Source organism: Haliaeetus albicilla, chromosome 26 (genome assembly GCF_947461875.1).
Source record: "Haliaeetus albicilla chromosome 26, bHalAlb1.1, whole genome shotgun sequence".
Taxonomy (NCBI): Eukaryota; Metazoa; Chordata; class Aves; order Accipitriformes; family Accipitridae; genus Haliaeetus; species Haliaeetus albicilla.
In genome coordinates this window covers 21,960,128-21,981,954 of record NC_091508.1, presented here as the reverse complement: position 1 = coordinate 21,981,954, position 21,827 = coordinate 21,960,128, and the positions used below count along the sequence as shown (strand labels likewise).

Sequence of the window (21,827 nt, the reverse complement as noted above, 5' to 3'; positions counted from 1 at the left end):
CCTCTGCTTTGGCAGCTCCCCGAGGCAGCGAGCACGCACTGGTGAAGCCACAGGTAACTGATGGAAGGGAAGGTGCTGCAGCAGTAACGCGGTTCATGCCCTTTTGTTGGTCTAGTAGAACTTGGGTTTGCTGAGCATTTTCGGACGTGTGATGATGTTGGCATTAGGAGCCCACCCCAGGACACAGAGGAGGCAAGGGGTGGGTCAGAGGTCCCATTTGGGCATTCTTGACATGGATTTCTATAGAATTCACTCTCAAGGGTGATGAATGCGTAAATGGAAAATGAAAATGAAATGAAAAAACAAATGACAGTTACACGGAACTCATCCAAAAGGAAGCCATTTGAAGGAAAAAAAAAAAAAGGTCAATACGCTGCTTGAATGGTGACCCAGGCTCATATCAGTGTCACGCAGCTGCTATTGATGTGGATGAAGAGGTTCCCACCTCCTTGTCATGAGTGTGAAGGAGATAGTTCCTATCTGCTGTCCATTCTGCCCACAATAACCATTCTAGTAACTTCTCCGGTTTCCAGACAGCTTCCTTTCTGTGTCCTCTTTCAAAGATTATCTTTCACTTCTTGAGTCACTTGATGATTCTTCTAAAACATAGTTGATACTATTGTTAAAATACGTGTTCTTGTGCATATTGGGGTATGAATGTGCTTCTGAGTGGTCAGTTATGGGTCGCACTGGCTGAAAAGCATACAGTATCTTTGATCCTATTTATGAAAAAAAAAAAAATTAAACTGTAAGAGTGTCTGCAGTATGGTCTTTACAAGCCATCTGAACGGCTACTGAACTCTAGGAGCTTTTACAGACTCCTGTGCATGGCTTCATGGACCTACTGTACTTCCCAGGCCCCGTATGGTGCCCAAGTAATGAAATCTTTTAATATAATATCCTTCTGTTTTCTGCTAATGCTTTATTCTTAAGACTTGCTTTAAAAAAACCAAACACGTGGGGAAAATTGTATTGTTTTCAATGTAAATGTTTTTACATTTAGGTCTATAGCCTAGATTGGACTCCAGCCTACCGCTCTTGGTACATTAGAAATCCTGAATTAGCAGTTACTTAGTGCTGTCTGCCTAATACAAGATTGTGATAATTTTAAAACTTTACTAACTAAGAGTCAGAAGTCCTCTGGTAAACCAGTTCTAAGGTTTGCAGAAATAATATAAAAGTCCTCAAATATGAAATGTTAGCATCTAGAAAAAGAAACAGTGTTTTGTCACAGTGTATAAACATAATCGTTTGCCAGTCTCCAGAAACCTCTTTCTGCCTCCCATGTCAGAGGTGATTGTCAAATGGTTAAGTTGCTTGAATATTTTGAGGCTCGTCCTAATTATATTGCTCTCATTATCAAAACACTAGGTCCTGTTCAGTTGGATGTACATCGCGATTACTAAATTAGAACCATGTTTCACTAAATCTATGGAAAACATCATTTCCCATTGGGAAATGAACTGCTGGAGCAGTCGTGGAGAACAAGTTCCCCAGGCAAGGGCACCGCAGCCGAGGATGTTCTGCCGTGCCGTTCCTGCAAGCAGGAGCTGGGCCCTGCAGGACCCTGTCAGTTATGATGGGGCTGGGAGGAGGAGGAGGTGGGGGTTTGACCCAGTTTTCGACCCTTAAGCCATTTTACAGTACTGTAATCAACTTTGTGTTATATTTTGCTGCATAAAATTTACCCAAGTCAAAAGGAAGAAGCAATGGAGATCTGTTGAGGCATCTAAAAGACAGGCAATGCCGGTACTCCCTGGTGCTTCTCTCAATTATTCTTGAGTCTTTCTGGCAGTCCCCATCCTGGAGAAAGGCTGTGACGAGACAGGGGAAGGAGGAAGGAAGAATCTTCCAGTAAGTTTGCGCAGATCCAATGTGCTTGACCCAGACAGGCAAGCATCTGCGTCAAATGTGTCTCATTTCTCTTGATTCCTTAAAGCCCAGCAAGCTAAGAAGTGAGGGCTTAAATGATAGATACTTGTCTTTTTCTTCCCCTATATCGCCTTTACTGTAGCTGCAGAGAAATTCGGAGTGTTAATCTGAATGTAGGATTTGTGACTGTTTGGGACACTCTGCTGTTTTGTAAATAATTGCTTTCCTGGCTGCGCTTCTGATGAACACTGGCTGCCCCGTCACCGCAGTGGCATCAGGAAAAGGGCAAGACTGGCTTACTACGGTCATCATCCGCATCGACATTAACTTTGCTAATGGGTGAAGTGTACGTGAGAAACGCGGCAGCAGGAATATTTAGAAACCAGAAAGTCATCTCTTAGCAGAGATGCAGTTTGACAGTGGGGTGAAGAGGAAGCAAAGGGGCTTAACTGATAGAGACGCCTTCAGACAAATTCATGATGATACGGTGTTTGACCATCCATTCACTGACCGATTGCATTTTATTAAAATGTTACAGCAGCCTTCAGTGCAAAGGCCAGCACTTTTCACTACAGAATAGTTCCTGGAGTTGAGGGCTGTGCCAAGCCTGAGTTACTGCTGTTTGGTATGGAGTGGAAGTGCCATCCTCTTGGTAGTGTGGTACGAGGCCCTGGCCACTGTTTTTCCTTGGCTCTCATTTCTGGAGAGTGTGAATTAAGTCGTGCAAAACCAAAAAACGTTGTGACTGAGTGAGCAGATCCTGGCTCTGACAGAGGAGCCTGGAGTCCTGCACTGCACAACCTTGCCTCTTCCACCGACCTGCTACATGGCACTGCGCTGGTCAGAGCAGCTGGGTTATCCTCTTATCCCTCCCCATTGCTGTTCCTCTTCCTTTCCTTGGGTAATTGAAACCTGTCTATTGTGGAGTTTATTCAGACAAGATTGTAAAACAAAGTATTTAAGAAAATAGTTTGGAAAAAGTTAATTCAGGTCAAAGAGGGATTAACTGAGGAAATTGTTTCTGCTTGTACATCCTTCTGCTAAGAAGTAAGCAAGGAAAAGCTTGAAAATAAACCTTGTTGAGCCCATTTTGGGGAGTTACTTTGTATGCGCCCTGTCCTTTCAGTAGCTGTCATTACTTAAATCCATCTAACTCAATGAGGAAGGAAGGAAGGAGATTCAGTCTGAGAGCAAACTCAAAGTGAAAAGATTTGGCCAGTGGCATGATGAAAGGGATAAGTGTAGGTAGAACGGGATTAAACAGAAGTATTCTTGGTATTGAACACACGGTTCAGAGGCCGCTACTCTAACACACTTTGCAGTCTTATTTAAAGCTAAGCTTGTTATTCTTTTGCATGAAAAAGGAAGAAGAAAAACTGAGGCAGATGATAGAAATTGTTTGACAGAACTGACAGAAATTTATGAAGACTCACTGTTTATGAAAACTTCAGGAGCAGCATCATGGAAGGACCATGTCAGGAAGGACGCTTGGATTTGGAGCGGGTAATCGGAAGGAATTGTCCCCGTTAGCCTTGTCTGCAGCTGGCCGCTCCTCGGGCGCCGGGGCCAGAGCTGCCCGGCTGTCTGGTGGCAGCAGCTCGCTGCTGGCATCCGGACGCTGCGCGGGAAGAGGCTTGGCTGCAGCATTTCCCCTGGTTCATCGTGCAGGGGGGAAGCAGTGACAAACAGCAATGGATTTCATTCTTGCTTTTCTGTGCATGTAGTTTCCTCTCTGCTTTAAAATCTCGGTTAAAAAAAGTAGCCTTTAAAAGTGGAATTACATGGGCCTTCCAAAGTATTCCCATTTACTACAGTTAAAATGTATTCTGTATCAAAACAGTGTAGTGTTTTATGCTATAGTTTGGCACAGAGACAGTTTACACTACGTGTTATGCACAGTCAGTTATCCTCACAACATTGAGAGTTAGGGAGTAGCTTGAATTCTCTCACTCGAGGAGTAAACGAGAGGGAAAAATGAAGGCATAAGACCAAAACTAAGTAACAAGTCAGTGGAAGAGCCAGAAATGGGGTCTGCTAACTCTGTGCATGTATTTGTTTTTTAGGGTATGCTGCCAGTATTAATAACAAAAGAATTGGCTCAGTTTCCACATTTCAGCTATGAAAAATGCATGTCTGTATTCTTGTAATCAGGGGAGCACTTGTACTCAAAGAGAGGAACGCTGCAGGTTAGCACTCTGACAGTGTCCCTGTGGCTGTCTTTTTCTCGGTGGCTGTCACCTTCTGTAGTCATCAAGTGGATAAAGAATTTTTGTCATGCTGCTTCATGAATGAAGTCTGTGCTCTTAAAGAGCATAAGAATTAGCTCTGAAGTATGCATTATCACAAAGCCGATGATGATGTTGAAAGTCATAAAAACTAAAATATACTTTCACTCCATTTTCCATTTAAAAACTAAAATATACTTTCACTCCATTTTCCATTTCTCTTATCACAACCCTGAGGAGGTACAGAGTCTGGTTTTAGTTTGTCATGCTTTTTTTTCCCTGGCTGCTGCTAAAATGCTTGGGATTGTGGAGAGCTACCAGCCCTTTGCTTTTAGCATCATTCAAAAACCTTCCATTTAGAAACCATTCTGATATCTTGGTGGTTTTTTTCTTCTTCGTCTTTTTTTAACTACTAAGGAAATTTGCATGAAAATGGAATCATTGTTTCTGAAGAGTTCCATCTGCTCCTGCTGCTTATTCTGTAGCTGAAGTCATAATCCTCTGTTTGTGAAATTTCCCATTGAAGAGATTTTTGGCTTGTTATAGTTTCAGCGCAAAATTTCAGAACAGAGGAAATATAGATGCTTCACCTAAAAAAAAAAAGAAAAAGCCTTGAGATGACATCAGAACTACAAGTGCATCTGCAGTCAATACACTGTAATTCTGTAGGGACTGAGTGAATAGGAAATAGGACAGTAAGTGAGGTGTGCAGGGCTTGGGGTGGGAAAATGCATTTCCTCACAGTGTCAGAGCTTAGGCTAGGTGTGATGAAGGAATAATAATTTTCTGGTTGGTTCAGTATATTAGTATTTCTTTTGGTTGAAGTCGAAGGGCAGGGTTGATTCAGGGTAACAGGAATGCTCAAACCAGCCAGAGAGAAACGAGCCAAGTCCCTTTAAAAGAGCTTTAGCCAGAAGGGAACTGCGAGGCTTCTTCCAAGCAGGTAGGAGGATCCATCGGATGGATATTTATTCAGCTGCTCTCACAGCCCTGTATCTACTTTGGAGGAATAGTCTGCAAATGAGAACAGGATTTTTTGTTGTTGTTCTAATTCCCTCTCTTCCTGGGATTTATGCGTTTTACATACATTTACGTGTAAGGCCATGTTTGTGCGTGCCTGCATGGAAGTGCTGAACACATTCTTCCAGTTGAAGCAGTAGGAAATGGAGAATCCCGTGGGCTGGGAGGTGACACTTGTCCTGCTAGGACCTCTGTCGCTACGCAGAAATACTGCAGGAAAGTGGGTCAGGGCGAGCAGCGCTGGGAGCAGCCACGCGCCGCAAACCCACCGCAGAGGGCTGGCGGCTCCCACCACGCGAGGAGGGCAGCGGGTCACCCACCGTAAGGACCTGAGTGTGGACGGCGGTAACGTGTGTGGCTGCCATCAGCCTTCGTTCAAAAGATGCTCTGAGGGAATTAGTGACCTCATTTTGCATCCTCATTTACGGGATTGTTTTCTGCACCACGTGCGGTATTGGTGAAAAACATTGCATATGTATGAACTAGGCTGTGCTTTAAAGTAGGTAATACATAGTTCTGCTTAGGAAAAACAATTCATCTCAACCGTTTGGCATTTTCTCTATTAATTAAATTGCGATGTGCACGTGTACCCCTGTGTGCAGTACCTGTGCTCGAGGACTGCCTTATTAACCCTTCCCGGTATTGGCAGTTTCCAGAACAGCCTTCTCACCTTCATCGCTGCAAACTGAATTCACACACTACTCCTGCTCATCCCCTATGCTGTTGGCTATCTCATTCCCCATGTGATGGCTATAATGGCGCATTCCTCCTTTTCCCAAGCAATGCCACGTGTGCAGTGCTCTGGAACTCCAGCAGCAGGAGATGGATCGACAGGTCACATCCCACTGAACACCCCCCTGGCTGGACACTCGCAGGACTGCCTGTGCAGGTCCCTCACTGGGCTGTCTTAGCTTCTCCCTGTCTGTTGGCTGCTGAACTCTACCCTTTGTAAAATCTCTCCGTATATTATCCCTTCATAGGAATTCCTAGGAACTGGCTCCTTTAGGTCGTTGGTCCACAGCTCTGCCTGCAGCTCAAGCGTAACCTTCAACGGTTTTTGAACTTTGTATACAAATCAGATGTATAATTTACCTCTTTAGGGACAAAGGATAGCTGATATCAACAAATCTGCATGCTTTGCATGCAGTCGTGCTTTGTAAGCTCCACAGGAAGTATACTTAGCTAAACAAAGTCGTAATTATGTACAGCTTCCTACCTCTGTTTTCTTGCTGTTCTGTATCACGTTAGTGCTCAAGTACCGGTTATTTAGGAAAGCTTGCCTTATATGCCTCATCCCAATCAGTCTCTTGCTGCCTTGTTGCCAGCTTCTTTTTCTTCTCCATCTTCTCTTTTATCTGTCCCTGGCCTTCAGAGCCTTTTAGGGAGGTAATTTAAGTCTTCTTGTCAGGTAAAGCCCGGCCACTTGTGCTGGGTGAGGCACTGCTCCGCTGCTCCCTGCGAGGATGGAGTTCAGTCCTGCTCTGCCTAACAGCCATCTTTTCATCCCCAGGGTCCCATGGAATCCACAGTTCCTACCGTCTAACAGCTCTGTGTAGTTATCTCTGTGGTGGTGGCTTGCAGAGGTTTGTCTGGAGCTGGGGAGAAGACACTGGAGAAGGCTCACAACCTCCCAGCTCAAAGCACAGCTCTCATGCCGATGGTTACGGACCCTGGCATCCCGCAAAATTAATTAGTTGGACACAGATTGCAACAGTAGATATTGGTAGAGGATAATGGACTGTATTCTGTGGATATTGAATGCTTTTAGAGGAGAAGCTACTACTGGACTTCAAGTATAAAGAAATACTAGCAAATTTATATGTAGATACTGTTCTGAAAAATCTAAGAACATCGCTTTGTCAGGGGGAAAAAGCCTATGCAAAAGTTCGTGATCAGTTTTCGTACCTTCATTTTTGAGGGTCTCTTTCCCCTATCTGACAACCATAGGAAAACACAGGCATTTTTCAGATATGTTTAGCTTGCTAGTGTGTTGGTTTACTTTTTCTTTGTTTTGTACTGCAGGTAAAGCTGTGAGCTCTGCTTCTTTCATGAGCAGTGCTGTAGCTTTTCTGTATGTCCTGAAGAGTTGAGTGGAAGACTGGCTATAAAATTGTGTTTGAGCCGCAATAGCATGTAAACATTGTTCGAAACGTAGGTGTTTGCATTATTAGCGTATAAATCCTTTGTTTTTTCTTTTAAAATTAATTCCAGTTTTTATTTCTGTGCAGAAACATAACAGCTCACATGTATGATCCAAGTACAAATTCTGCACAGCTACAGCTAAGTTATAAATGAGACTAGAAATTACATGTAGCCCTGTGATTTAATTTTCTCTGACATATTGAGTCTATGTTTTAGCCTACAGAACTCCACAGCTGTGCCCTAATTCTCTTTTCCTTGTGATCTCAACATCGCTGCCTTTTAAGGCATTGCTATTCTTGGATCTCAGCAGGACACCATGTTAGACTGTCACCCTGCACTCGCTATATTGCCATTGCATAAAGCAGCTTCTCCCTGGACTTTCAGATCGTATGTGCAAGGAAAAGTTTGGAGCAATTTAGTGGGTGGATGAGGCTAGATCAGAGTACTTTATAGGCTACACAATAGTATATATTAAGGCGTGGGTGTAGGGATTCCTTTGTGATTGCTGTCTGAGGGCGTAAGGAAAATGTTTATATTTTGTTACAAAAATGATAAGCAATAACGTAAATAGGTTTCAGCAAGACTTATATCCAGATGACAATTCACACAGGAAAAGATGGATGTCTTTTTTGCTTTAAATAAGAGGGTCTCTGCCCTGTGGGTATTTATATTCTGTTTTATTAGGTGGCATTCATATGTACAGAAATAAGCCTAATTCTTGATTTAACCAAATATTGACTGTGTTTTAATTCCAGTGCGGCCTTTATCTAACATCCTGCATTTGCTCATATAAATGTAGCGCAAGCATATTTTGCTAAATTTGAGGTAGAAACTTGCTAGATATGATTTAGCCTGTTCTAACACATGGCATGCCACCCTTCCTGTGCTCAGATATGTGAATCTGAACATTTAGAAAGTGTCTCTTGTGAGTAGCAAAGACTGTTTTCTGTAGTACGTGTGCTGCAAAGTCATCACAACACAGCACAAATAGCCCTGTATTTTCTGCTGATAAGACGACTGGTGGTAAGCACTGGGAGTTTTTTGTTTGCCTTGTTTTCAAGATACACAATAAAAAGACTAATGCAGATTTTAATTTTTAACTTTTAAAAAATGAGTAGGCTTATCTTAAATAAGCAACATGAAAATATAATACGATTGGAATTTCAAAAATTTAATGCTGAAATCCAGGAACTGTTGTCGGGGCAGATCATTTCAATTTCAAATCCGAACCTTACATGTTTCCTCTAAAATCATCTCACATTTCTTACAGCACCTCGCGTTGGAGAGGATCCCTCCGGCTAAACCCGGGTGTGCTGCATTGTGGGAGTATTTATGGAAATCATCGGCAGCCAGCGAGGCCGGCTGGATTTCAGCTGGCAAAGCGGAAGGCAGCCGCAGAAGGGCAGTTTTGTCTGTCTGTCCTGCAGCAGCACACACAGACACGCTGCCGCAGCTGTGCCACGGGTGCACCCACTCCGCAGCCCCCTGAGAGGAACGGGGAGAGTTTGTTTGGTTTAGGTAATCTGCCATTTTCACATTCCCAACAGAGCAAAGCCAGTAAAACCAGGGTAGTAGCGGTGGGTTCCGTGAAGTTTTAGTGTTTTTCTGGAGTTTGCAGCCATAAAGAGGACAGTCATTCCAGCAGAGTGCAGCTCAGGACACGCTTAATGAGGAGAAATCAACCCCCCTAATTCAGGGGCTGTTGTCCCCAGGCAGTCATGGAGAAAGGTGGATTCCTTTGGCAGGAAATTGAGAGGCATCTGTTAAGTAGTAATCACTGTCCTAACTTGGGTATCCTCTGAACACGAGGCTCCTGCACAAGGAATTAAGGTCCCTGACTTCTGCTGGGCAGCTGCTTTTGAGCCGGCTGCTGGAAGAGATGCTGTTCTTTGCCGGCTGTGCAGAGGAACTTGGAGCCTCTTCACTTGCAAGGCATGGAAGTCGGAAATCTCTACAGTCTTGGTTCCAGGTCTGGTGGTCTGTTGCTTTTGGTCCTGTATATACACACACTGTTTCAGTAATTAACTTAGGCATTAACCTCCTCCTGCTATTAGATGTCATGCAAGCTCAATAGTACCGAAAAGCCATTCCATCAGCTGTGGTCCAACACAGTATCATCTCAGACTCCTGCTTTTCCAGTTCAAGATGGTTTCCACATCATTTTGGCATCTGGTGGAAGAAAATGTAGGACTTTGAAAAGTTGGCTGAGCCTTTATGGACCTTGTCCTGAATCCTGCAGAACCTGACGGCAAATGCCGGTCTCAGGCTGGTTTCTTTCTGTTTGAAATCAATGGCAAAGCAGCTACAGCTCTCTGTGAGCATCTCTACCTCTTTGAGGGTACTTCATTTAGGATGGTTTCACTTCTTACCTCTGGAATCTAGTTCCCTGGCAATCCATTCATCAGTTTCCAGCAGGATCCAGGGGTGTGTAAATTGGTACCTGGGTAGGCGTAAAATGCACAGAGTTCTCCTCTCAAGATAACCTCTGCCTAGACCTTAAGGAATCAGCCAATTAACCATGGATGCTCTAGACACAATTTGCTGGATAACTTGTATTTACAAATTGCAAGTACATGAATTTGTTCAAGCACATTTTATACTACTTGTTGCCTTTAAGCTGTAGCTGCTGCCCATTTCTTCTGTTTGTGCAGCTTCTACTGCGGCAGACCTGGTTAGAGCTTCCAGGCCATAATACTGAATGCTATGGTGGTGCAGTAGTGACATTACAACCATCTTCAGAAGTGAATCACAGACATATAAAAAAACAAAATAAAAAAGTGAATGATAATGGAAGAATGCTGTCAGTAGTGGAACTTGTTGGGGAATTCAGGGTGTGGTGTCAGATTATGATTAAAAAGGACAAATTAAAAATATAAACCACTTTTATGCACCCTGAATTCACAAATGCCCTCAAGACATCTGTGGCTATTTTGAGAAGAAATGTAAAGGCCAAGAAACCCTCTTGACAGTGACGAGCTGCATAAAGAGAAGCCATTTGGCTTTACTGCTAGCACTGCGTTTCAGAGGACGTGGGAGAGCGCTGGTGGGGGTCCAAAAGGATTTGGACGTGGAGAATTATTTTAAATAGAGAATTAAATGTCTTTCTCTAAAATAAATGTATATTTTACTTAAGAAAAAAAAAGTTTAAAAGTGAGAAGGGTTAATTTTAGTATTTGTAATTTGTTGTTTACTCTGCATCTGCTCTGGCCACTGTCTGAGACCAGGTCGGGGCTTGCAGGGAGCTGGTGCAGTCTGACCCAGCACAGCCCTGTTCATGTTTAGGTTACCTTCTTTATGGAAGCACCACGGGAACAGTACATTGATTTTAGATACCCTATTAATACAAATGTGAGTGAGGTCACGATAATTAGTAGTTATTATTGTTTGGATAATGGACATCCCAGGTCTGCTCAAACAGCTGTATTAAAAAAACAGTTGAGAAATAGATGTGAAAAAATGAGGAAGGAAGAAAATAATCACTTTACAAACCAAAAAATTATTCCAGCAAGAATGCATTTCTGAATCTTGCAGAAATAAAGCCTGGAGTCCGTGGTCTGTGCCCACCCTCTGCCCTCCCATCACCACGAGCACACAAAGGCAGAGCTGTTAATTCTGCTCATCTCCACTCCGTCCTGCCACTTCCACTGATGGTGTCATCCAGCGGCACGTAAGAATTCAAGAGCTCCACAAAAAGGGATGTTATGAGCAGAGCAGTAGCAGACTGGTCTGGTCCTGGATCCACAGGCCCCTTCTATGTTTAGATGCCTAAATGAAACAGGCTTCTGTGGTCAGGGCTGCTGACAGGAAAGAAAAAGGGGAAAATAAAAATGTGTGTAGGGGAGTGTTGTGGGAAGAGCTTTCCACAACATTTATGGGCTCTTAATGTCCTGAGGACAAAGTTAGAGTTAATTCAAAGAAATAAAATCTCTTGGATAGCTATGACAAAACATAGCATTGTTACATTGCATTTAATGTATTTTAATTGACTCTGGTTTTGTCCCCCGTCGGTTTTATAGTGCTGTCATCTGGAAGACAAAATATAGAGCTATGCTTTCCCAGCAGAGCTGTGCTTGTATCTGTACTGGTTGTATATAGAAGACCAGACTTCGTGTGAACTGGATAATTACCCTGTAAATGAACCAGAGCAAATGTAGGCTTGTGAAGTATCTTCTAATGTGAGTAAAATATTGACTGGCTACCAATTAAGTTAGCATGAGGCTGGATCATGTGGAAGATAGCGTGTGAAGATGTAGTTAGACTGTATTGTGAGACATATATACATAGGGATCAACTTGATATCCAAAAAATTAGTTCCACCATGTGGAGTAAGTTCTTGACTTCGAAGCAGACACTTGGCACAGAGCAGATCCTCTGCTGCTGAACCAGGGAAGTAGCTGGTAATTAGAGGCTCATCTTCTGTGAATCAGCCACAAAAGAAAATGAGGGCACATTTTTTGAATGGGCTTGATGAAAACAGAGGGATATTGGGATTAGACATTCTTGGTTTCTTCTCTGGGTTTGGAGGAGAGTGTGATTTGTCATGCTTCCTTCTGAACTGCCATTGTTGGTGCACCCTGCTTAGCCCTCTTCCTGTCTACTCAATTTGTTTGGTGGCTGTTGGGGCTCTTTTTGTGCAAGATGACCACTTTTCTCAGTTTCTCCTTCTTTCCTCTCCATTTGTGAAATTAAGGGAAATTCCTTAGTACACAGAAGACCCTGTTTATCTTTGAGCTACCTAGTTATGTAGAGCAGTTTTATGACTACAGGAATTTCATCCTGAAAATGTGTTGCAGTCCTGGGGATTCATGTTATGAACAGCCAGCTGTAGCTGTTACCAATATGTGGTAGCTTTCCTCCTCAAGTACATTATCTTATTACCATAGATTTAAATATTTGATTTACAAAATGTTGCTGCCTAATACTCCAGTAGTATCATAAGACACATCACAATAGATACCGAGTTTAAAGATTGTTTTAAATGGCTTTAATACAGACAGAGGTCAGAAAAGGCAAGATAACAGCAAAAGAGGCTATGTCAAAAAGTAATTAGAGCAGGACAAATGGATTGTGCAGGCATGTCGAAGGCTGTTATTTCTGTAGGCAGTGAGTAGGAAAGGTGTTAATGTAATGTGACAGATCTGGAGCAAAAATGAGGGTGCAGGGAAAACAAATAGGAGCTGACCAATGGAATGGTTTAAATGTGAGGTTTGCTTTAACATAATTTGATTACACATGAAAGAAATGTTTAGTGTACTTTCTTTGAAAACCTAATTGTCTTAAATACTGCATGTTCGATTCAGTCTTTACACCCAGAGAAGCAGTCCCCGCTCTGTGGCAGCCTCGCTATCTGTCAGTAATAAGCATGTGAATAGTTTGCCCTGTGTAGCTTCACAGAGAGGAGGATGGAAGATTTTTTTTCCCTGGTGTTAGTCTAGTAAAATTAGCTCTTATTTGCAGTCACGTACATCTTAATTTGGGACCTCGTGCTATCTGGGGTGGGTGGTGTCTGGGGCCTAGGAGCTGCTGGTCGAGATGACGTGAAAATGGAGCATCTAGTTTATCAGAAGGAAAGGACTAGGGGCAGATTTGTCAGAAGGAAAATGGGGATGTAACAGTTACTTTTTCAGGACCCAGCTCTTGCCCTATTGAAAAGTGAGAGCAGTATTAGTAGGAGGAGGTAGCAATGCAGAAGTGCCCTGGATTTCCAGGCTGCTCCAAAGGACTGGACAGAATACAAAGATTTAATTTCCCGAGCACTGTCCTCCTCTGTGGTGTCATGCTGAAATCACACTACCTGCTGTACACATAAGGATTTGACTTTGCATGCAGAACAACCTATGCAGTTTATGGGAACATTTCCCCAACATCTGCAAGAGCAGAAACTTAAAATGATTGAAGTGTCTTTCTTAAGGAGCCACCGGTGAAGCTTTGAGCTGGGTGCTTCACATTACGGCTAGACAATGAAAGGGGATTCAGAGCCCATGAAAAATCATGCTCATAGGCAGCTAGGCTTGGCATTGACCCCTCACTCCTGTAAAACAGTGCCAGGTATATCACTGTGCCACCTCTGCTGTGCTGGGTGTCTTTACTTCACTGCTTGGAGTCCCTCTAGGAAGGAAGTTAAATTTACACAAGTTTTTTTTGAGTATGGGAATTTTTCCTGGCCCGTTGTCCAGTGTCGTCTTTTCTTTCCTTAATCATTCTTGCATTTCTAATAAGTACATCTTCCATAGATTTTGACATTTTGCAATTTCATTTAAACTTGACATCATCTCAAGAAGCAATTGTGGTTTATAGGTGGTTAAGGTGAGATACGTTAAAGGTGGTAAATCATTCAGTCTTCAAGCTGAGGAGGTGTTGGCAAAGGTTCTTACAGAAGCTGGGAGTTCTGGTGATGTTCTTTTTTTCAGTGGAATACGCTGTTTTCTGAATGGACGTATTCTTGGCCAGTTACCTGGGGACAAAAGGGAAGTCTGTGGGTATCGTCAGGGTATACCAGACAGTTCCTCCCTTCTTGTAAATTCTGGAAGGACATTTCTGTTCAGCTTTTCCTGAAAAGAGTATTGCAAACTTCAACGAGTTAAATGTCATACTCAAAGACGACTGGCAAAAAAAGACCTTTTGAATAGCTGCTCCTAATAGCAGAAAAGCTAACTGCAGTAAAAATAAAACCGAAGGGCCAACCAGCCGGCTAGTGGGACTCGTTTCTGTCTCGGTCACCTGTGGAGCATCCAGGGAAGGTGAGAGTATCGCAGACCCCCGGTCTGACAGCAGCGCGGGCGGCCAAGGCTTGGACCAGAGCTGATCGGCTTCTGCTCCCGAGGACACTAAAAGCTGATTTTAAAATCTTGGTTTACAGCTCCATAGCACTCAGCTTTACGGTGCGGCTGAGGCGGCACATTGCAGATCTGCTGTACCACTGCCTGCGCTACGAGGTCGGGCCCGCTGTGCTCCTTGGGGTACCCATGGCAGCAGCCGGCGGCGGGGCCGGTCCGTCTGTCGGATGCTGCCCCCTCCTGTCCGGCCGGCAGCCTGGGAACCCGCGTCCCGCTCAGCCCCCCGCTCCGCTCCGAGGGGACGGAGCGTGGTGAAGGAGCGCGGCCGGGAGCAGGGAGGGCACCTCGGGGGGGGAGGCCGAGGACCCCATCGCACCTGGGGGCACGCTGGGGCTTCGGGGTAGTGCGCGTCTTAAACTTGGTGTAAACCCCGATGTCGACGTTTTCTCTCTTTCCGAAGAACGCGTGCATTCGCCTTTGGGGGAGGTGGCCCTGCTTAGGACGAGTGATGCTCAGTGATGCTGGCAGCCTCGCTCAGCGTTGCTTTCCCGTCACCCGCGCCTTCGGGTTCTCCTCTCGGCGCTGGTTCCTGTGCTGTGCCACCTCCCCGTCCCCTCTGCCGAGCCCCACCGATGTGCAGTCCGTTAGTTCACAAACAGGATTTGCCCCGTGCTCCTAACGATCTAAACCAGCTAATGAGCAACTGCAGTCGTAACAATGTGTTTGATGCAGGTACAGAATCTGCAGCTTTAGTTCTGAAGGTTTTTTCCTCTTTGTTTTGCTATCTGACCTGAAATTTGAGGAAATGTCCTCTCGCTGTTTTTTGTTCTTTTCCTGGGGATATCAACAATTGCTGCTCATCCCTCAGGCTGCCTATTTAGAAATGATGCTCAGAACTAGAATAGCAATAGTTATAATAACAAACTCTTGGTCTGTTGCTGTTATTACTAAAAATACCAGCAACTGCAGCAGACCAGTGTAGCTGTATGATTGCAGTTTATGTAGGTCAGGCATAAAATAATCTTTTGGCTTTTCAGTTTACCGCTTAAATGCACAAAACTTTTCCTGCCTCTTCAAATCCGGGAGATGCTCTCTGCCTTCTGACCTACATGCCTCTCCTCCATTCCTACATCCCGCTAAACATCTGCATTGTCTGCCCAGGCACGGACCCATCTCAGGTTTGGATGAGGACATTTCTGCTCATTTGTGCACACGCTGGTGTGATGGGGTGCGCTGTTTCTGTAGGTGGGATACTCCGGGACCAAGCCCCACCGCTGCACCCAGTGTTTGCTTGATGGATTCTGTGCCTGAATATTGGCCCCGTGGGAGAAGCAAGTGACTGCAGAAGGACAGGACGAGGGTGCGAGGGTCGGATCCAGTCCTGGGCTCGCTGTTGCCCTGGCTGTGCAGGCGCCGTGGCGAGCGGCAGGTGCTCAGGGTGCTGCAGGGCTATCGCTGGTAACGGGGGCCCAGCTCAAGGACTTGTCCCCATTTTCCAGAATGATCTGACACCGCGTGACCTGATGTGGGTTACTGGGAGTTACAGGAGACGCGCTCCCAGAATGGGATGGAGTCATCTCATAAGAAGGGAAGCGTTTTCTGCGAAGGGTTTAGAATGGAGCTCGATTGCCTGCTCATAGAAATGTAAAGCTTTTCCCTTTGCAATTCTCCTTTCTTGTACTTGCCCACTAAGGCAGTAAAACCATATACTTCTCATGCCTACAATCCCATTTGTTTTCCTTTTTTCCTGTGAAGGCAACCTCTCTAAGGAGCCCTTAACCTCCCCCCCCTGCTTTTTCCTCTGTTATACAGAGCTGCTCTCCACTGTTTGTCACCCATCAAGCAAGATGCAATGAAATGCTTCTCGCAAGGCATTCAATAGACTGGGATGGCAAATTCAGTAGCCAAGCAAATAAAAATATAAATGGATAAAATGGGAAATTGATAGGAGGATTCCTTTTGCACAGCGACCTATCGAACTATTAAGAAGGAGGAAAATGCTTAATTTTATGTGCACCAAGTGAATACCTTCACCAGAATTATTAACACCACGTTCCTTGTGTGTTTAACGCTAGGGAGCAGAGGAATTACCCGCATCTGTTATTAAACCGTTATCACAGGGCTTCTCAGAAATCAGGTGGATGTTTATTATCATTTCTTGCAGTTCCTTCCATAGCTTCTCTAAACAATTTTATTTTAATTTTTTTATTTTCTCTGAAATACCTGTATACATAGAGTGAGGGGGATAGAGTTTTTGGGCAAAGCATGTGCTGTGTTTACTTGGAACCAGTTCTCTTGCTGCAATGGCTGAAAGTGGTAACATCCACAGTACTGAGGCTGCTGAGATGCTTTAATCTGAGTTTATAACATTTATTCAGCTGCATTTGCAAACCAGCTTGGTTCTGGCACGCGGGCGCTGGGTGTCGTTCCCCGGCTGAGGCTCCCACGTGCGCGGGGCTGTTCCTGTGCCTGCCGAACTGCGCGGGCTCAGGAGCAGCGGCGCTGCAAAATGGAGATGCTGCCAGTGACACTGTTTGTTAGTAAAATAAAAACAAAGCCAGGAGTCTGGTATTTCCTTATGTGCTATTTGTTGCTTGAAATCAAATCCACTTTAGTATTTTAGTTTAGTCTGTGGCAAGCTCAGTTATGTGGAGGCAGCTCTTGGTTTAGTTGCCTTCAGTGCCGAGATGTGCTCGGTTTTGTTATCCACAGCCCGGACTTTGTTCGTGCCACAAAGGGGCCGATGTCTCAAACTGCGTTGACACAACAGAGCCCCGATTGTCATGAAAACGGGCAAAGCCTGGCTGGAGCCCAGAGAATTATGAAACGGTGACTGTGGGTGGGAGGGCGAGAGCACGAGGAAGGGCTGCCCCTGTCCTGGGGCCACCGGCTCTGCCAGCCCCGCTCTGCCCAAATTTGGGTTTTGTCATGAAGGTTTTTAGGGATCGGCTGTGGCAAGTGACGGTGCCTGCAGACCGTGTCCTGGAAGACCTCCGCCGTCCTGGTCTGGCAGTGTCTGACCCATTTCAGCGCTGCCTCGTGACTCCAGTTAGGCTCTACATTTCTGAAAAAGTCCCATCTTTTGGGAATTCCTTCTCTCTGGAATTGTGGTCTCACGGCGCGCGCCCAGGGAGCACCCAGGGAGCGGGGCAGTGCCCGGCAGTGCCCGCTCTGCTCCTGCCTGCAGAGTCGCTTCCCGCAGGCAGCCCGGGCAAAACACCCATGCTCCCAAAAGCAAATAGGGAAAATGTTCTTACGAAAAAGCTCTCAAAGCACGCCTGCATCTGTACAGGATGCTTTTTAAAGCGTTGCACAACTCTTATCCATATTTTCCTTTTCTCCTGCCATATTTATAACCTGTCATCTTCTCCACTGTCTTCTGGCTGGTTTGCCTGGCATTACAGTTCACTGTGGGCAAATTGCAGCAAAACTCAGTGTTTTTCCTGTCCTCGCTTGCAGACAAGTGACCCTGTTGGTAGCGGGATGAGCCAGTGCTCAGCACACCCTGGAGATCTTCCTGTGTCTTCCTCTTGCTTCCCGTGCCTGTCCCTTATGGCCATAACATCAAGACAATAAATCTGTTAGGCAGGCAGCGGTGTCACTTGTCCAGTTTTTGGCAGTGGTTTTGGCTTTTACTGTTATGAACTGGTGTTATTCTAAAATTTTAGATGTCAGTTACAGTAGCGCTAGCTTTTTCTGTTTGGGGTGGGAATTGGCTGATTCAGGCTAAAATCAGAACTAGCCACTTTATTTTTCCTTTTACCAGGCTTGCTTTAAGGCTGTTTGGTTCAGACAACGGAATTAATCTTCCTTGTCTCTTTTCCTGCCCTCTGCCCATTCCTAGTTTGGCCCCTCATTTTACAGACCAGTTCCAGATCTCTGTAATTATTTTCTGCCCTTGATGATTTATTATGGACAAACTGTGACATGTATTTAATGTAAGTGAGTTCTGAGTAATTTGGGGATTGTTTGGCCAATTATCCGTTTTCCCAGCCAGGTTTTGTCTACAATTGCAGTTGTTTCTGAATTAGCGGGGGCGGGGGGTTGGTGTATCTCTGTTTTGAGTCCCAACAGCAGTTGCGTGAGCAACTTTGTGTCGGTGCATTATCCTGAGATTAAGTTGCTTTAGTTCAGAGCGCTGTGTCCACATCACACTGGGGTGTTACAAAATAAGCACTCTGCATTCTGGTCACACTTCTCCAAGGGACGCCGGGAGCAAGCGGAGTGCTCGCATGGGACGAAGAATGCAGAGATTTGGGAGCAGGCACAATTGCAAACAGCTGTGTAAACAGTGCAGCCAGGGGATGGCTTACCTTGGCCATGCGCTGCGAAGGCAGGGTAGCAGGCTCCTCGCACGGCCCTGCTTTGGTAACCTCCAAAGTAAAAAAAGAGAGGTCAATCCGAAGAGCGTGTCAAGGACCGACACAGCAACTTTACAGATTTACAGCATAAGCAAACTGGAGACCTGGCCCAGTGAAGGACTGGTTTGCCACAGCTTGCTCCTGCATTATGCACCTGCTCCTGCAGAAATGATGGGTTACAAGTGGGATTATGAATAGACAGAATCACAGAAGGGTTGGGATTGGCAGGGACCTCCCAGATGGTTGGGTCGAACCCCCCTGCCCAAGCGGGGTGAGCTGGAGCAGGGTGCCCAGACTGCCAGGAGGATGCTGCTGAGCCTTGCTCTTGCGTGCACATGGGGTTATTTGCATTGCTGGATGTCACCAGAAAGCAATAAAATTTCAGGCTTGGGATCGAGTGAAATATGACCTCTTTTGTTGCCTCTGTGCCTTGTTTATTTTAAGTCAGCCATTTCTCAGAGCATGGTTGAGCCCTGCGGTCCTCAGGATGAGGAACAGAAGCAGACTATGGCTTTTGAACAGAGTCAGCGTAGACATCTGGAGGACAGGTGGAACTGGGCATTGGCAGAAACATTTTTGGCCATTCCCTTAAATGCCTTGGTGTGGTGAGCGTTGTTTTGGGCTTGGTCAAACCCAGCTGACCACTGGGACAGCTTATTGGGTATCCCATGTTTGCAGCACTAAGGAGACATGAACCGTGCAATATCCAAGGTTGAGTTCATCCCAGGAGGAGGATGAAGGAGCAGAAGAGATTCATGAAAACATTCACTGGTGCAGAGAAACACACGGCTGTATCTGATAGAGAGCTCAGTTACCAGTGCTGCCATGGTAGTACCTGTTTTGAGGCAGGCAGCTAAATCAGCCACAGATTTATTGTTATGAAGGTTTGCAGAGCCACCAAGTTTAGAGGCAGAGATGATCCGCCTTGAGGAGGTTGAGCAGCATGGATTTTTTAATTAGGTGAGAGAGAAATTGGGAAAAGACAAAACACCCAATGTCCCATGTAGTGTTTTTCATTATAGTGCAGGTTTTCTTGTTGGAGCTATGGCCAGTGTGATTTTAACTCCATTCTAGCAATAGCGCTGCTGAAACTGTTTCCATTAGGAAGGTGAATGTCAGCTCACTGACAAGCTGGTGCAGATCATACTGTTAAGTTCTGATCATTTGGCTGACCTTTGCACTCGTCCATCACCAGCTGCCTGTGTACCAGTCCTACCCTGTTCATTGTCTCCCCGCACTCACCGCTGTCCTTAGACCACCGCGTGGTTCGGGTGACCAGAACTGGGCTGCATAGCTCACGCGTCCCCATCAGCATCGACCGCACCACTCCTCCCGTGGGACGTGCTCTCAGGGGGACTTAGAGAGCCCTTGTGCCTGCTGATGGCACACCTACTTTTTTTTCCTCATCTGTTGCTGTATTTCCTGCAGTGGTTTGTTTTTTCCCCACTCCATCCCAACTTCAAAATGCTACCGCGGCACTTAGAAAGCTGATTGCAGAGCGTACCTGCAGGCAGAAGGCAGAAACCCCGATTTCCCAGCGTGGCTCAGCAGGTGTATTTTTTTCTAGAGCCAGGTTTGTTTTCCGTATTAGTCCGGGTACTAATCTTCAAGTCAGCTTTTGTGAGGTTGATGACAACAATACAAACTGATGCTGAAATCACTTTTCTAAAGCAAGCCTGTGCTAAGCAGCCTCAGAGGATAGAAAATGGATTGTGCGGCAGTTTCTTCGGCTTTCCTCCAGAGCGCTGGTGTTGGGCATGGCCAAGGGGGATGCTGGAACAGGTTGTGCTCCTGCTCATCTGGCAACTACCGCGTTTCTGTAAATGACGACTATGAAATAGAGTGTGAGCGCGTGCCATGTTGACTGTTCACCCTTTGGAAATCTCTCTATGACCACAGGGAACGCGCACGTGTTCCTCCGCTGAGGAAGCTGGAGCGAGCATCCAGTCGCCAGCGTCCCATCCCCGTAGGCTGGCTTACGCAGACCCGCGCGAGGAGGGCTCCGGTCCCCCACCCCGTCGCGACCGCTGCCGCGGCAGCGCCCCAGTTCCCGGTCCCGTGGGAACCGGGGGTCCCGGTCCACGTTCGCGGTGGACTGTTGCTGTCGGCTGCGCCGGGGGCGCGGGAAGGCGCTTGCTCGTGGCCGGCACGATGCCTTCCCTCGCCCACGCCGGCGTGCGCCGTGCAGGCAAGCCGTGCCCGTCGCGGCCCGCGTTTGGTTGGATGTACAGCGGGACCCGTCCATCCATCCCGAGCTTGCGTGTCGGCGACGATTAAAACCAAACGGCAGTTTTGGGCCGGCAGCGGTTACCGGTTGGAGGAAATAATTTCCGTCGTAGAAACTCCTCTGTTTTTTTCCCCGGCTGTTGGCGTAACCCCTCAGCAGACCGCGCTAGCGAGTCGGGGCAAAACCCACCCGAAGCCATCCCCGCGCCCCGTTCCCCCGGGGGGGGGCGACGACGGCCGAGGGCCCGCTGCGTCCCGCCGCCCGGGGGACCGGCGCTCGGCGGGGACCCCGGCCGAGGCGGGCCCCTTCCCTCCCCCCCCCCCCCGACCCGGGCTGGGCCCGTCGGGGCTCGGTGCCCGGCGGAGGCGGCGCTGACATCACGGCTCGTTAGCATAGGGCCGGCCCGCGGTCGGCGGCGATGGCCGAGCCGGGCTGCCCGCCCGCCCGCGCCGCTGGCCCCGCTCCCCGCCGCGCCGCCGCCATGAGGCGGCCCTAGGAGCGCGGCGCCGGGGGGATGAAGCGGGACTCGACCTGCATGGAAGGTGAGCGGGGCGCCGGGCCTTTGTTCGGGCTGGGGGGGCGGCGGGGGGTGCGCGGCCCCGGGGACGCCGCCTCCCGCCGCCGACCACCCCCCCCCCCCCACCCCCGGCAGCCGCCGCCGCTCCGGGGCCGGGGTCGGCGGGGGGAGCGGGCGCTGGCGGTGCGGGGACCGGGAGCCGGACCGGGGCTGCGGCAGCGGAACAGCCGCGGAGGCTTGGGGTTTTTGGTTTGGGTTTTTTTTTTTTCTTTCCCCTTTTCTTGCCCTTTTTTTTTTCCTTCCTTCTTTTTAAGGCGGCTGCGAGCTGCGCCGTGCTGGCCGCGCGTCGCAGGCTGCGGCTGCGAACGGGATTATGCAATTTGAAACAGCGACAAAAAAAAAGGGTATTAGTTTGTTTTGTGGCTTAATTTGTTTATATTTTAAACTTCCTAATCCCTTCGACCATCTGGAAGAGCTTTTTTTAGTATCGTTAATTATTGATAGTATCGGGGTCATGCAGGCACTTGATAACGTAGCTCCATCTCTCCTGGGACTAATACTAGTTACTGATATTTTACAGCTTCCCCCCCTCCCCCCCGATTGAAGACAGTGGCAAAGCTCTTCTTCAGAATAAGGACAAAATATTTAAGGAAAGCACAGCGCGTGTTTGGGTAACACACGTTTAGA

At 46.8% G+C, this 21,827-nt stretch overlaps 1 protein-coding gene across 4 annotated transcripts in view; it reads left to right on the top strand.

Annotated features, from left to right (window-relative positions):
- Positions 1-21,827, top strand: part of NR6A1 (nuclear receptor subfamily 6 group A member 1) — a 101,591-nt gene that overhangs the window by 45,784 nt on the left and 33,980 nt on the right. The window contains exon 1 of one of the 4 annotated variants that reach the window (XM_069771386.1): positions 20,966-21,165. The exons of the other annotated variants lie outside the window; for them this stretch is intronic. Within the exon in view, the coding sequence (XP_069627487.1) occupies positions 21,138-21,165 (28 nt within the window). The 5' untranslated portion in view covers positions 20,966-21,137. Of the gene's footprint in view, positions 1-20,965; positions 21,166-21,827 lie in introns of those variants that run through there. 4 annotated transcript variants of the gene reach the window in all.